This window comes from Mobula birostris, chromosome 8 (genome assembly GCF_030028105.1).
Source record: "Mobula birostris isolate sMobBir1 chromosome 8, sMobBir1.hap1, whole genome shotgun sequence".
Taxonomy (NCBI): domain Eukaryota; kingdom Metazoa; phylum Chordata; class Chondrichthyes; order Myliobatiformes; family Myliobatidae; genus Mobula; species Mobula birostris.
In genome coordinates, this window is record NC_092377.1 from 62,384,476 (window position 1) to 62,399,488 (window position 15,013).

At 41.0% G+C, this 15,013-nt stretch overlaps 1 protein-coding gene across 3 annotated transcripts in view; it reads right to left on the reverse strand.

The window, feature by feature from the left end:
* Positions 1-15,013, reverse strand: part of pus10 (pseudouridine synthase 10) — a 54,427-nt gene that overhangs the window by 18,381 nt on the left and 21,033 nt on the right. For all 3 annotated transcript variants that reach the window (XM_072265285.1, XM_072265284.1, XM_072265283.1), the window contains exons 5-7: positions 8,258-8,292; positions 2,038-2,149; positions 1,649-1,710 (exon numbers count right to left, since the gene is read on the reverse strand). In XM_072265285.1, coding sequence (XP_072121386.1) covers positions 1,649-1,710; positions 2,038-2,149; positions 8,258-8,292 — 209 coding nt within the window. The remainder of the gene's footprint in view (positions 1-1,648; positions 1,711-2,037; positions 2,150-8,257; positions 8,293-15,013) is intronic.

The following is a 15,013-nucleotide window of genomic DNA, read 5'->3' on the forward strand; positions in this document are numbered from 1 at the left end:
GGTGGAGAGACAAGTACCCGAAATGTTAAGGTCACAAAAGACTTCAGATATTGGCGTCTGGAAGAACTTAGGGGTCAAGCAACAACTGTGGAGGCAAAGGAATAGCTGACATTTCGGGTTGAACCAATGATCAGGAAATATTAATGCAAACATGAGGAAATCTGCAGATGCTGGAATTTCAAGCAACACACACATAAAATGCTGGTGGAACGCAGCAGGCCAGGCAGCATCTATAGGAAGAGGTACAGTCCACATTTCGGTTCGAGACCCTTCGTCAGGACTAACTGAAAGAAGAGATACTAAGAGATCTCTTACTATCTCTTCCTTCAGTTAGTCCTGATGAAGGGTCTCGGCTTGAAACGTCGACCGTACCTCTTCCTATAGATGCTGCCTGGCCTGCTGCGTTCACCAGCATTTTATGTGTGTGTTGCAGGCAATATTAATTTTATTTTTGCCTCCACAGATGCTGCCTGACCTGACCAATGTTTCAGACACCTTCTATTTTATTTCAGATTTCCAGCATTTGTAGTTTCTTTTTGCTTTAAAAGACCCAAGTGCTAAGGTGGGCACAGCTGAAGTTTACATGGAATATTAAAACCAACATAAAATAACTGAAGGGAACATAAGAACATAAGAAGTAAGAGCAGGAGTAGGCCACCTGGCCCATCAAGCCTGCTCCGCCATTCAAAAAGATCATGGCTAATCTGGCCATGGACTCATCTCCACCTACCTGCCTTTTCCCCATAACCCTTAATTCCCCTACTATCCAAAATTCTGTCCAACCTTGTCTTAAATATATCTACGGAGGTAGCCTCCACTGCTTCATTGGGCAGAGAATTCCACAGATTCACCACTCTCTGGGAAAAGCAGTTCCTCCTCATCTCCACCCTAAATCTACTCCCTGAATTTTGAGGCTATGTCCCCTAGTTCTCGACTCACCTATCAGTGTAAATGACTTTCCTGCCTCTATCTTATCTATTCCTTTCATAATTTTATGTTTCCATAAGATTTCCTCTCATTGTTTTGAATTCCAGTGAGTACAGTGCCAGGCGACTCAGTCTCTCCTCTGGAATGCTTTGTGTCTTCCATCACTTTTGTTAACATGCACATACAAAAGTGTACTATTTTTTTTTAAATTATCAGTTCATGCAGGTGAATACTTTATATAGGTATCAAACATAATTTATTGTGCAGAAATCAATTTTCAGCAGGGAATAAGGTTTTCAACATGCTGCATTTGCAGAGTGTAATACAAGTACAGTATTAGGATGTTTGCAGATGTATACGTATCTCCAGCCAACTACGGTGGTGTCAATTATGAATTGACATTATCAGAAGTAATCATAAACACAAGAGATTCTGTAAATGCTAAAAATCCAGAGTAAAGTACATAACATGCTGGAAGAACTCAGCAGATCAGTGAACATCTGTGCAAAGGAATAAAGGGTTGACATTTCAGGGCGAGACCCTTCATCAGGACAGTCAGGAAGTAATTACGAAGAATTATGTTAATCAATACAAAATGCACTGGTTCAAAATAGTACTGAACATGACTGTAGCCTCCATAACACTGACAGATTTGTCTATTTTAAATGTGATACTTTTGATGTTGTATGATGTAGGAAAAATAGCAAATAGGGCAACTTACAGAAAATGGCAATCTCCATCAGTTTCAGGATGAGCAAAGATCACGCTCACTTCGAATAAACTCTAGTTATTGAAACAAACTAAGTGTCCTTAATCAGACAAGATAATAATTTCAACACAATTATTAATCAAAGACAAAATAAAGCCAATTTAGTTCTATTTTAAAAATATTACAAAAAGCAGAGAATTGTTTTTCCCTTGGAAAAGCTCTTACTTATTTTTTTGTTAACCATTCATGATCTCTTAGTCCTCAACTATTCAGTCAAATTTAATTATTCAATAGCTCAAGTTCAGCTATTCTACTTCAGTTACACATTTCACTGCTTTTTCACATTTTAACACATTGAACTTGAGCACTGCCAAAGTACAAGGTAGAAATTAAAATATTACCTTCACATCCACAGGAACACCCAGCTCTTCGGAAAGCAGAGGGTGGGTTATCCACTTGTAAACCTCCTTAAGTTGTAAAATATCACCTTTTGTCAAAACACTTCCTTGTTGCCTGTCAAACACAGAGAGCGTTATGTTGGATTCCCACCCAAATCTAATTGATGATATTATTAATTTGGAAAAAGCATGAAATGAGCAAAGTTACAAGACAATTTAGAAAACTAAGATCACATGGTTCAGCACGCAAACAACAGGAATTCTGCAGATGCTGGAAATTCAAGCAACACACATCAAAGTTGCTGGTGAATGCAGCAGGCCAGGCAGTATCTCTAGGAAGAGGTACAGTTGATGGTTCAGCCCGAGACCCTTCGTCAGGACTAACTGAAGGAAGTTAGTCCTGATGAAGGGTCTCGGCCTGAAACGTCGACTGTACCTCTTCCTAGAGATGCTGCCCGGCCTGCTGTGTTCACCAGCAACTTTGATGTGTGTCACATGGTTCAGCTGCTGTTATGAACTGCAATGTCAAACTTGATTACATAGAAATTGGTGCAAATGTCCTTAGCCACCTGATGAAGTGATAATTATATAGCCAGATCTTGCAGAGTGAAATCAGCCTCAAATTACAACCAAAGAAGATGGTTAATTTCAACTCAGGAATATCAACAGCTAATATTTCAAATTACAGAGATGATATACAAGAAGGATAGTACTACATCTATAATACACTCAAAAATCCTAACAAAGGGAGATAAGAAAATGTTGAGAAAAGATGGATAAGCTAATTTTTTTCATTCTCTCTTCCTGATACCTCTGGTAAATAGGCAAGAAGTGCAACAAGGCATATATAAAATTGTTGTCTCTGGAGCAAAGGCAGCCAGCAATGAATAGCTAACATACAAGAAAAGGGATTTAATTGTTTTGTGGCTTAATTCAATTCTCCAAAAGAATCTTTACTGGTTGCCTTGAGATGATTAACTTATATTCTCTTCACAGAGTTCTATATACTCTCTATATAAAGTAACTTTCACACGAACATCAAACTAGTTTAGTACTTAATGATCAACTTTCTCAACTTTCTTGAGCAATTAAACCTGGATCCTTTACCCTGATAATAGATCTGCATATCTGAGGTTGAATAATAAATGCAGATGATAAACTATATATATATATATAAAATTTGTAATGTTTTCAATCAATGGAGAAGATAAACTGAATGCTGTATATAGTTTATAATGTTATCAATCAATGGACTTGGAAAAAGTAAATGACCTTATTTGCTGAGTACATTCTCATTAATCTCCTCACAGGTTGGATGGGCAATGCTGTTAGGAAAGTTTGAAACAAAAACCGAAAGCAGGTCATAAACCCAGAACATTGACTGCTTTTCTTTCTCCACAGATGTGACCTGTGACCTGGTTTCCAGCACTTTTGATTTAATTTTGAAACGGCACGGCAGAAGGATGGAAGGTTCAACACAAAAGTGGAAACAGAAGACAGAAAATTTGAAGGTTAGAAAAGCACAGAAAACAAAGTACAAAAATACTGACAACAAAGTCAAACTTCATGGTGTCTATACCCAAATACCATGAGTGTATTTAATGAGCAGATGAGTTAAAGATAGGCATTTAAATTAATTCTGAAACAATGCCTAAAGAGGGGTGGAACTGGCGTGTAACTATCTTTATTGCATGGTTTTCAGATGAGAGGGTAAAGGAGTGGTGGGGTTTTGAAAACGTGTACTGAGATGGCATTATTGGTTATGTAAAGCATAATAGCTGTGAAAGAGATCATGTTAGTAGAGTCATTCAAACTGAATGAAAAAGGGGCAGTATAATGTAGAGCAGAGGTAGGCAACCTTAAGCACAAATGATTTTCTAGCATGCGTTATTCATTATTAATTTGAGGCAAAACATAACTAGATGTATTTAAATGGATAATTCCCATATTTCAAGCTTTTTTTTGGCATTTATCTGTTCATTAATACGCGATCCGGCCCACAGAGGCAAAAAGGTTGCTGACCCCTGATGCAGAGAGTAGATTATAAACTTCCACACAGTCCATGGAAGTTAAATTCCAAAGTCATCAGTAAACCTCAGCCAGTTGCTAGAGCACCAGGGCAATTTCAGTAGGCTGGGAAGTGATTTTGCACAAGTGCACTAGATGGCTATCTGAAGATAAATTGATGAGAAATAGATACAAAAGCAATACAAGGGGTTCAGGATAAACATTTCCCCCACAAAGAATAAACAGCATCCCAGACAGCCACATGCATTGAGGGAGGATAAAACACAAGAAGAAAGGTAAGCTTATGTTGGGATACAAGAGCTTGCTACAGCATAAGACCCGAAGATAACAGGATGTTGAGGAGTGGAATTAAAAGGGGCCTTTGCAAATTAATCCAGAGAAGTGCCAGTATGAGAAAAAGTACTGGTGTGATCAACCACAACAGGAAGTCATTTCTTTCAGATACTGCTTGACTTAAAGACTATTTCCAACATTTTCTGAGTTCATTTCATAGTTTTTTTTCAGGCAAATAAGGTCAGAATTAGACCTCATGGATTTTAGCTAGAGTGTGACATGGGATCACTTGGCAAATTGGGCGGAAAAGGTAATTTAAAAAATCAAAGGAACCAATGGAAAGTGACAAATTGGATCTGAAAATGGCCCAGGAAGCCAAGGGCTGAGGTTGATGGCTTTTTTTGTGATGCTCCAGATGGCTCTTGACGTGAGTTGGCAACAGCACATGACAAACGTCGAGCTCTATGACGACTTAGCGATGCTCACCACTAAAATCGAGGTGAGAAGACTGCAACTAGCGGGGCACAATCTATGCCACCCCGAGCTACCTGCCAGCCTAGTCATCATATGGGAGCCCAAGCATGGAAGGATGAACCCTGGGTGCCCTCCCAAGACTATGGTCAACATATTCCTAAAAGACAGTGGCGCAGCTAATATAGATGAACTGAACACACCGATGAGGATGAGGGAGAGGGAGAAGTGGAGAGTCCGTCATCGTGCCCGACGCCTGCCCCCAAGGCCTGAGTCGACGTAGTAGTAGTAATTTGTGACTGGCAGACTGTTACCAGTGGCGTGCCACAGGGCTCAGCACAGAGTCTTTTCATGATTCAGACTTAAATGTAGGAGGCACGACACAAAAAACAGGTTCCGTGATTGCCAGTCAGAAGGAAAACGTTAAACTGCCAGAAGATACAGATAGTCTGGGTATGTAACAAGACAATGAAATAAACAATAAATAGGAAAAAACTGAGGAATGTGTAAGAACTAAGGGACTTGGTCATAAAAATCAACAGATCCTGCAATGGTACAGATCAATAACGAGGTTAAAAAGTCATAGGTGATGTTTCCCTTTATTAGTTAAGGCATAGAATATAAGAGCAGAGATGTTATGCTAAAACTATATACATACAATACATAAAAGAGTTATGGTCACCACATTGCTGGAAAGATTGAGTAAGCTGAAATGGAGGAAGCAGAGGAGAGTCTTAATTCAGTTGTGTATAAAATTATGAGTGGCCAAGACAGAGTAAATAGGAAGGACTGACTTCTCTTCACAGAAAATGTCAAACACAATGTAAATAGATGAAAGAAATCTCTAGATCAGAAGGGAGATGAGATTGGTTGGGCTCTGAAAGATCAAAAAGAAAAAATCATCATATTTAAACAGTGCATGGATGTGTCTTTGATATCTTGTCATCTATAGGTTTGAATAGGCTGTTTTGCTCTATTCTGACCAGCACAGATACATTGGGCCCAATGATCTTCTTCCCTTTCACAGATTTACAACAATTTATTTGTATTCCCTCCTTGTGCATTTTAAAACAGGAAGTCTGTTAGTTTCTCAATTTTGATAGAACCAATGGTGCCTTTCATGATCTGTACAGGAAATAGAGCAAACCTGTCTCGGAATGAACCCTCACCAGATTAATTCCTGGGATATGTGGGTTATTCTAGGAAGAGAGACTGGAAGTACTCCAGTCAAAAACAAGAGAAAATCTGCAGATGCTAGAAATCCAAGCAACACACACAAAATGCTGGAGGAACTCAGTAGGACAGGCAGCATCGATGGAAAAGAGTACTGCTGAAGGGTCTTGGCCCGAAACATCGACTGTACTCTTTTCCATCGATGCTGCCCGGCCTGCTGAGTTCCTCCAGCACTTTGTGTGTGTTGCTGTCTAGAAGTATTACTGGCTTACACTCACAGGGAATATGTTGATGTACAAAATCCTGTGGAGGACTGACAAAGCACATGTTAAGTGTCTGTTTTCTCAGGCTGTGGAGTCTACATCCAACAACATAAAATCAGGATAAGAGATCGGACAAGCAGGACTAGAATGAGGTGAGGTTTCTTTGTGCAGGAGTGCATTAATCTTTGGAATTCTCTCAACAAAAAGACTGTAAATCTTTGACAGAGAGCATGTTTAAGCTGAGACAGATATATTCTGGAAACTTAAAGGTTTCCAGGAATCTGAAGAACACCTAAGGCACCACACCAGTCATGATCGTAAGGCATGTCAGAGCAGGCTCATATGTCATATGGGCTAACACTGCTTCTATTCTTTAAAGACTAGGATCTTAATTTTAGCAACAAATTGTCGCAACTAACACTAATACTGAAAGTTGAGAACTCCACATTCCACCAGTTGGAAGTTCACGGTCAAATCAAACATTTTCTAAAATGTTATACTCTCTCTATTGGCCATTTTTATTCTCCACAAAAATATACTCAAGACAGAGTGTGATAAATTGAAATACCCACCATAGTGCTCCACATAGTCACCCACAGCTGAACTGCCAATCTCATCTCTAAACTGAAATGAGTAATAGAACAAGTGGGTAGGGAGAGAGGGAAAATAACCAGAGGCAGCGAGTGCTTGGGAGAGGTGTACATGAAAATGGAAAACAACTTTCTCATTCACAGCAAGCCACTACTTCATTCATATGTGACTTGGGCAAAGCCTGAATTTAGATTGACGGATTAGGTACAGGAGTTAAAATTCAGTAAAGATATTACAGTAATGATATAAAAATAGAAAACACTGAAAGAGCTCAGAAGCATCTGTGGAAAGAGAAACAGTTAAGTTTCAGCTCAAGGAACCTTCACCAGAACCCAATGATAAACAATTAGTCAAACTGTGAAGCTATATTTAATCCTTTGTGTAATCTTGTGAAAATGTGAAACCCCACAGTGCTTTTGCACAATTCTGCTTGGAGGCGTCTTTGAAAACCTGTGATCTGTAGCACAGACTACTTAATCAACCATCGTTCATGGCCTAATTCAAATTAAATATTTGACTGTATTGTATTGAATAAACATTTTATCTATATAAATTTATATTTTATTTAAAGTTTTAAAGTTTCTTTCACAAAAAACAAATCAAATGGTGGAACTCGGTGCGTCAAGTAGTATCTGTGGAGGCAAAGGGATAGTTCCCTCCCCTCTTCCCATTCCCTTATTTGGTTACACTTCACACTCCTGAATCTGTGGTGCTTTTTCCCTACTAATTATCCCCAGCCTGTGTTGCTATTCCCACCCCAGCTGGCTCCATCTACCCTTCAAACACCCCCCCTCAACTAGTTTTACCCATCACTTGCCAGCTCCTCTCAGCTCTTTATACTGACTACCTCCCTTTACATTCTGAGTCCTGATAAAGGGTCTCAACCATGTCCTATCTCAATCCCCTTGTCTCAGATGCTGCCTGATCCACAAAATTCCTCCACCAACTTGTTTATTTCAAATTCTAGCAGTCTTGTGTCTCATTTTCTTCCTTATCCATTCTTCCCAGCTTCTGAAATGGCAGGAAAAGTGACAGGGTCAGGTGAAAACCCACGTTATTTCAACCAATCATAATACTTCATTTTTCCTTGAATCACACAGTGCTTGAAGCTTTCTATTCTAAGTAACTAGTTAAAAGCAAAATTAGGCACTGGAACTGGGGTAAATTCTTTCCTCATCTTACATAATTGGAGATTAAAAATAACAGATTAGCAAATGTAAGGTAGGAGTATTGAATATAAAAATCAAACAAAATTATAAAATCACAATTCCACAATTATGAAGTACAATTTCACAAAGGTTTTAGGGAGCTTTTGAAATTAAATAAATAGCGTTGTTGAAAATGAAAGCAGTGGCTGATACAGTACTGTGATTAGTTAATTGCAAAACAAGTAAAAACAAAAATTCCCTGCAATGACTACTCACCCTGCTTCCTGTTTTACCAGCAACCAAACGGCATGCTATTAGGTATGTGACCACACCCGAAGATAAAAGAAAAAAAAGCATAAACAATTAAAATGAGGTAACGTTTCCTGTCTTCTGTGATTAATTGTCTAAAAGTACATCACAACAGAATGTGGCAGTCCTCAGAAGGTACCGCCCATTTGACAAAGCACTTAATAGTAGAGGAAGTGAACACAAGATTTGTCCTGCAGCAGTTTAAGTCCCACAACTAGCACTTACAAGAAGTTTAGAAATCCCCTTTACATTACACAGCCTTGGTCAATGTGATTTGGAATATTTAAAGTTCTAGAGACAATTACCAATTTTTGAGAAAGCATTCTTTCATAAACATGTGAAAATTTGCTGTTATCATCATCTTTTCACTGGTCACAGAATAATTTCAGTCAGTGCTTGGCTCTTTCCACCTTGAGCACACACTATCAGCTTTAAGGAAGTTCAGGTCCTTAATGATAGCTATGTATAGAGCAAACCTCTTTTTCCTTTACCCCAAGAATATATGTATCTAATGACAGATAAGCATAGCCCGGTGTATGACCATGTCCAGTTTTCATTGCAACCGCACTTTAAGCATGTGCTGAATTCAGGATGGGTTTGTGTTGAGAATTAGGATGTGGACTGAAATTAGAGTAGCTGGCTGAAAGAGCAAAACTTCGTACCATTAGGAAGGCACGAGATTCAAAGTTTCAAACCCAGGATCAAAACCAATTTCTGCCGACAGGCACATTCAGGACAAGGAGTAAAGATTTTTAAGGAAACACTATTGACATTTTTTTATCTTTTGCACTCTGGTGCTCTTAAAATTATTTTCCCCAAATTAACAATCTATCATACCAATGCTGCAACACAAATTTGAAAGCCAAATTGCTCCTGTACTCTACAAGCTCTCTTATGGAAGTTGATCAAAGTGTATTGAAATCTTGTTTGGTACTTCTCTGCAAGAGATAGAAGGATCATAGGTTTATAGCTCATCATCCAAATGAATGAAATGCAGAGGGGTCTAGGTGTTTTTGTGCATGAATCACAAAGTTAACAGGCAGGGTAGTAAGCAACACACATAAAAGTTGCTGGTGAACGCAGCAGGCCAGGCAGCATCTCTAGGAAGAGGTACAGTCAGGACGAAGGGTCTCAGCCTGATACGTCGACTGTACCCCTTCCTAGAGATGCTGCCTGGCCTGCTGCGTTCACCAGCAACTTTGATGTGTGTTGCTTGAAATTCCAGCATCTGCAGATTTTCTCGTGTTCGCGTTAGGTACAGTTGGAAGGTGAATAGTATTCACTCTTTTTTTGCCAAGGGATTGCTGTTCAGTAATAGAGAAATGTTAGTTATAATTGTACAGATTGTTGGCAAGGCACAGGTGGAGTATTGTTCCTCTGTTCCAGAAGGATTATACTAACATGGGAGGTAGTTCAAAGAGGTTCATTAAAGCAATTCCAGAGATGACAGGGAAGTCCTATCAGAAGTGGCACAAGTATTTGGATCTGTATTCTCCAGACTATAGAAGAATCAGCAGTGATCTCCTTGAAACACATATGATCTTAAAAGGGCAGAACAAGGTAGATGTTAAAATCTTTCCACCAGTGAGATTATCTCAAACAAGGGGACATAGTTAAAAGGATGAGAATTTCTTCTCTGGAATTCTCTACCCTTGAGGATTGTGGAGGCTAGATAATTGTAAGGAAAAGGTAGATAAATCCTCAGAAGAAAGATCTAAGAATCCAGATTACAAAAGGAGGAACTGAAGCAAATCAGCTACGATCACATTGAGGGGCAGAGTCGGTCTGAGGACCCCGGTGGCCTCTTCCTGTTTCTCTTTCCTTGTGTAAACACTTCTTGCATTTTCAAATGGAGCTCCTAAACCCCATCAAAACATCAAGTGAATGAGTCTGTTTCTTGACAAGAATATCATGATATTTTTCAAGGAAGAGTGACAAGTAGAAGTTGTTTCAAATTGGTGCATGAAACAAAGAATAGACAATAAAAATTTAAAAACCCCTCAGGAATGCTATGTTACTTCTGATGTCCCTCAGGGATCTCTCCTTTACACTGCTATCATCATTTTTATATGCTTGCTGCCAGCGTTAGATAGTACCTGTTTTAGTGTTATAGAGCAGAGAAACAGATCCTCCGAACAGCTTGTCCTTCCCAACCAAGTTGTCTACTTCAGGTAGTCCAACATCTCATCCCTCTTGATGTTTCCTAGCTGTTCACCAGATGCTGATTATATCCAGTTTCAAGCTACTAGCTCACTTGGCCATCTGTCCAACATACAGTACTAAATGAGCAGAAACTTTCTACAAAATTATATTCTCCATGGAAGCTGTGGTCTATTTCTGTAGCATTGCCTTGTCACTGATGAGAAAATCTGCAGATGTTGGAAATCCAATGTTATTTTAGGCTTCAACAAGCGAGCTTTCCCTTGTTCAGGCATTGGTAAACATGCAATTGCTCAAAATGCTGTTTCTTTTCTCCTGATTCACAGTGTGTATTATTTACCCACTAGCCCTCTAACTGCCAATCTCTATTAGAAGAGCAGAAGGGGATTTGGCTCCTCACTGAATGGGAGAGCAGGCATAAGATCATGGGTGAACTCTTATCTGCATACCACTTCCCTGCACTGAACTTGATTGCCTTCATAGATCCAACAGACATGCAAACCGTCTGATCTTTGGTGAAGGATACTGGCTAAGTTGGAACTGTGAAATACCCATGCCTCTCCGTATCCCTTTCAAGTTTTAATACAAGCTTCAAAACCTAACTACGTCATCACATTTTTAGTTATCTCCCCTCGTTTCTCCCTGTGGCTCAGCATGAAGTTTTGTTTCATATCTCTTTTATGAAGTTCCCTGGAATATTTTGACATTAAAAGACACCATATAAATATAGATTACTATGACTATGGATAAAAGCAATTTAAGAAATAGACATCAGAAGCCCACAAGACTAGCATGTTTATACAAACATACTTACTTACCTCTCGAACAGGACCCCACTAAGGAGCAACAGGCCATTGTCACCTGCACCATCACCAACTTTATTAACTCTGGGGATCTCCCATCCACTGCCACCAACTTCATAATCCTTTACCCTGCACCTTCCATTTCTACTGAGGATCCACAAACCTGCCTGTCCAGGTGGACCCATTGTTTCTGCTTGTTCCTGTCCCACCGAACTTATATCTCCATAGCTCAACTCTGTTTTACTCCTCTGGTTCAGTCCCTTCCTACCTATATCCATGATACTTCACATGCTCTTGATCTTTTCAATGACTTCTAGATCACTGGTCCTGATTGTCTCATTTTCACCATGAATGTCCAGTCCCTATATGCTTCCATCCTCCATCAGGAGGGCCTTAAAGCTTTCTGCTTCCTTCTAGACAACAGGCCCAACCTGCTCCCCTCCACCACAGAATTGGTCCTTACTCTCAATGATTTCTCCTTTGGCTCCTCCCACTTCCTTCAAACAAAAGGTGTAGCCATGGGTAAAGCTATGCCAGCTTTTTTGTCACCTATAAGGAACAGTCTATGTTCCAAGCCTATACTGGTATCACCCCCAATTTTTCCTACGCTACATCGACGACTACATCGATTCTACCTCCCGTACTCTTGCTGAGCTTGTTGATTTCATCAACTTTGCCTCCAACTTCCACCCTGCCCTCAAATTTACCTGGTCCATTTCTGACACCTCCGTCCACTTTCTCAATCTCTCTGTCTCTATCTTTGGAAACAGCTTATCTACTGATATCTCTTATGAACCACCGATTCTCACAGCTATACCTCTTCCCACCCAGTCATTAGTGAAAATGCCATCCCCTTCTCTTAGTTCCTCCATCTCCACCATATCTGCTCTCAGGATCAGTTCATTCCAGAACTAATGAGATACATCCCTCCTTCAACGAGAGTGGATTTCCTTCCTTCACCATCAATGCTGCCCTCACCTGCACCTTTTCCATTTTGCGCACATCTGCTCTCACCTCATCCTCCCACCACCCCACCAGGGAGAGGATCCCTCTTGTCCTCACCTACCACCCCACCAGCCTCTGCATTCAGCACATAATTCGTTGTAACTTCCACCATTTCTGATGGGATCCCACCACCAAGCATATCTTTCTCTAATCCCCCACTTTCTGAGGGATCACTCCCAACGTGACTCCCCTGTCCATTTATCCTCTCCACTGATCTCCCTCCTGGCACTTACCCTTGCAAGTGGAACAAGTGCTACACCTCCTCCCTCACTACCATTCAGGGCCCCAAACAATCCTTCCAGGTGAGGCCAACACTCCACCTGTGAGTCTGTTGGGGTCATATACTGAATCTGGTGCTCCCGGTGTGGCCTCCGTTATATTGGCGCGACACGACGTATATTGGGAAACTGCTTCACCGGGCACCTACTCTCTGTCCGCCAGAAAAAGCTGGATCTCCTGGTGGCCACCCTATTCGATTCCACTTCCCATTCTCAATCTGACATGTCAGTCCATGGCCTCCTCTACGGCCGGGATGAGCCCACACTCAGGTTGGAGGAGCAAACTTTATATTCAGTTTGGGTAGCCTCTGACCTGATGGTATGAACTTCAAACTTCTGGTAATTGCTCCAGCCCCCTTCACCATTCCCTATTCCCTTTTCCCTCTCTCACCTTATCTCCTTACCTGCCCATCAACTCCCTCCAGTGTCTTCCCACTTCCCTTTCTTCCAAGGCCTTCTACCCTCTCCTATTAGACCCCCCCTTCTCTAGCCTTTCACCAATCGACTTCCCAGCTCTTTACACCCCCCCCCACCACCCCCCGGTTTCACCTATCACCTACCACCTTGTACCTCTTCCTACCCTCCCCCCACCTTCTTACTCTGACTTCTAATTTCTTTGTTCCAGTCCTGATGAAGGGTCTCGGCCCCAAAACGTCGACTGTTTACTCTTTTCCATATCTTTCCCTAATCCCCCACTTTCTGAGGGATCACTCCCAACGTGACTCCCTTGTCCATTTATCCTCTCCACTGATGCCTGGCCTGCCGAGTTCCTCCAGCATTTTGGGTGTGTTACTTGGATTTCCAGCACCCGCAGATTTTCCCCTCTCATGTTTATACAAAGGGCCCATCTTTAATAGAACTGTGCGGTTAGAGCAATTAAATGCAACAGGATGAGATGAATCAACCATGAGTAATGACAAACTCCAGAAACTCTGCAGATGCTGGAAATCCAAAGACATACACAAAAAGAATACTGGAGGAGCTCAGCAGATCAGGCAGCATCAATGGAAATGAATAAACAGTTGATGCTTTGGGATAAGACTCTTCTTCAGGACTGGAAAGGAAGGGGGAAGGTGCCAGAATAGAAAGGTGGAAGGGGAGGGGAAGGGGAAGGAGGATAGCTAGAAGTTGATAGGTGAAGCCAGGTAGTTGAGAAAGTAAAGGCTGGAGAGGAAGGGATCTGACAGGAGAGAAGAGTGGACCAGTGGAGAAGGAGGGACACCAGGGAAAGGTGATAGGTAGGTGAAAAGAGGTAAGAGGCCAGAGAGGGGAACAGAAGAACAGGGAAGGGGGAGGGAAAAAAGTTTTTTACCAGAAGAACAAATCAATGCTCATGCCATCAGATTGGAGGCCATCCATATGGAATATGAGGAGCTGCTCCTCTACCCTGAGAATGGCCTCACTGTGGCAGAAGAGCATGGCATGGACTGACACATTGGAACAGGAATGGAAATCAGCCAGGTGCAATTACAAAAAAACACATGCACTGCTGCCTTCTACTGGAATGCCCTGGTATTACATCTCATGTGGTTTTACAATCCATGAGGCTCTTGACAGCACTATAATTTGATTCTAATTTTACTAACAAACAGTTGAATAAGGTAAGAATCCATTTATGAGTAGCAATGGTACGGGTTGACCTTCACTAATCCAACTACTTGTAACCTGGCGCCTTCGATAATCCGGCACTGATTATGCTTAATGTGATCCTTCTGTAATTCGGCATTTTCACTAATCCGGCACTCCTCAGGTCCCAATGGTGCCGGATTAGTGAAGGTCGACCTGTACTATAAAACTAAAGTTAGAAAAATGGGCATCTCCATTACACTGTCAGATAATTCAGATGCAAAATAATTTCTGATGCCTAAAAGCAAATCAGGTGGACTCCCCCCCCCACCCCAACAACAAAATAATAATATTTTTAGTCAAGTAATTTGACACAGGAAGGTGTAGCATGCTTTGAAGAAAAAGAAAATTGGTGAGTATATTCCTATAGTTACGCAGCTTTTCACCAGTTAATAGCCAACATCTCTTGGTAGGTAACAATTTCAATCGGGTACTGAGGTGTATATTTTGCATATATTTAGCATCTGACAGCTAAATTATGATTACAATGCTAGTACAAAGCTGCTTTTGGACTAGCAACTTTAGTGAGTCACTAAAAATGGAGTAAAGTATGTAAATAAGTAAGTTGTTGCGCAACCTCAGCCAGGTGTCATACACAGCTGCAGGCTTGCCAGAAGACTGCTGCAATCAGTCTTACAGTGATCAAGCAGGGGATTTAGAGGAAACTGGGAGCATCTAGACTCTAGACGAAACCTGCACAGTCACACACAGACAGCACCAGAGGCCAGGTTGCTGTTGCTGGGAGGTAGCAGTATTTCACTGGTCTGTCCACCGCGTCATACATGGAATGGATTAAATGACAGTAAAGAGGTTGGCCTAAGCATGGTCTCAATTCATTTGTTCATTTTCCA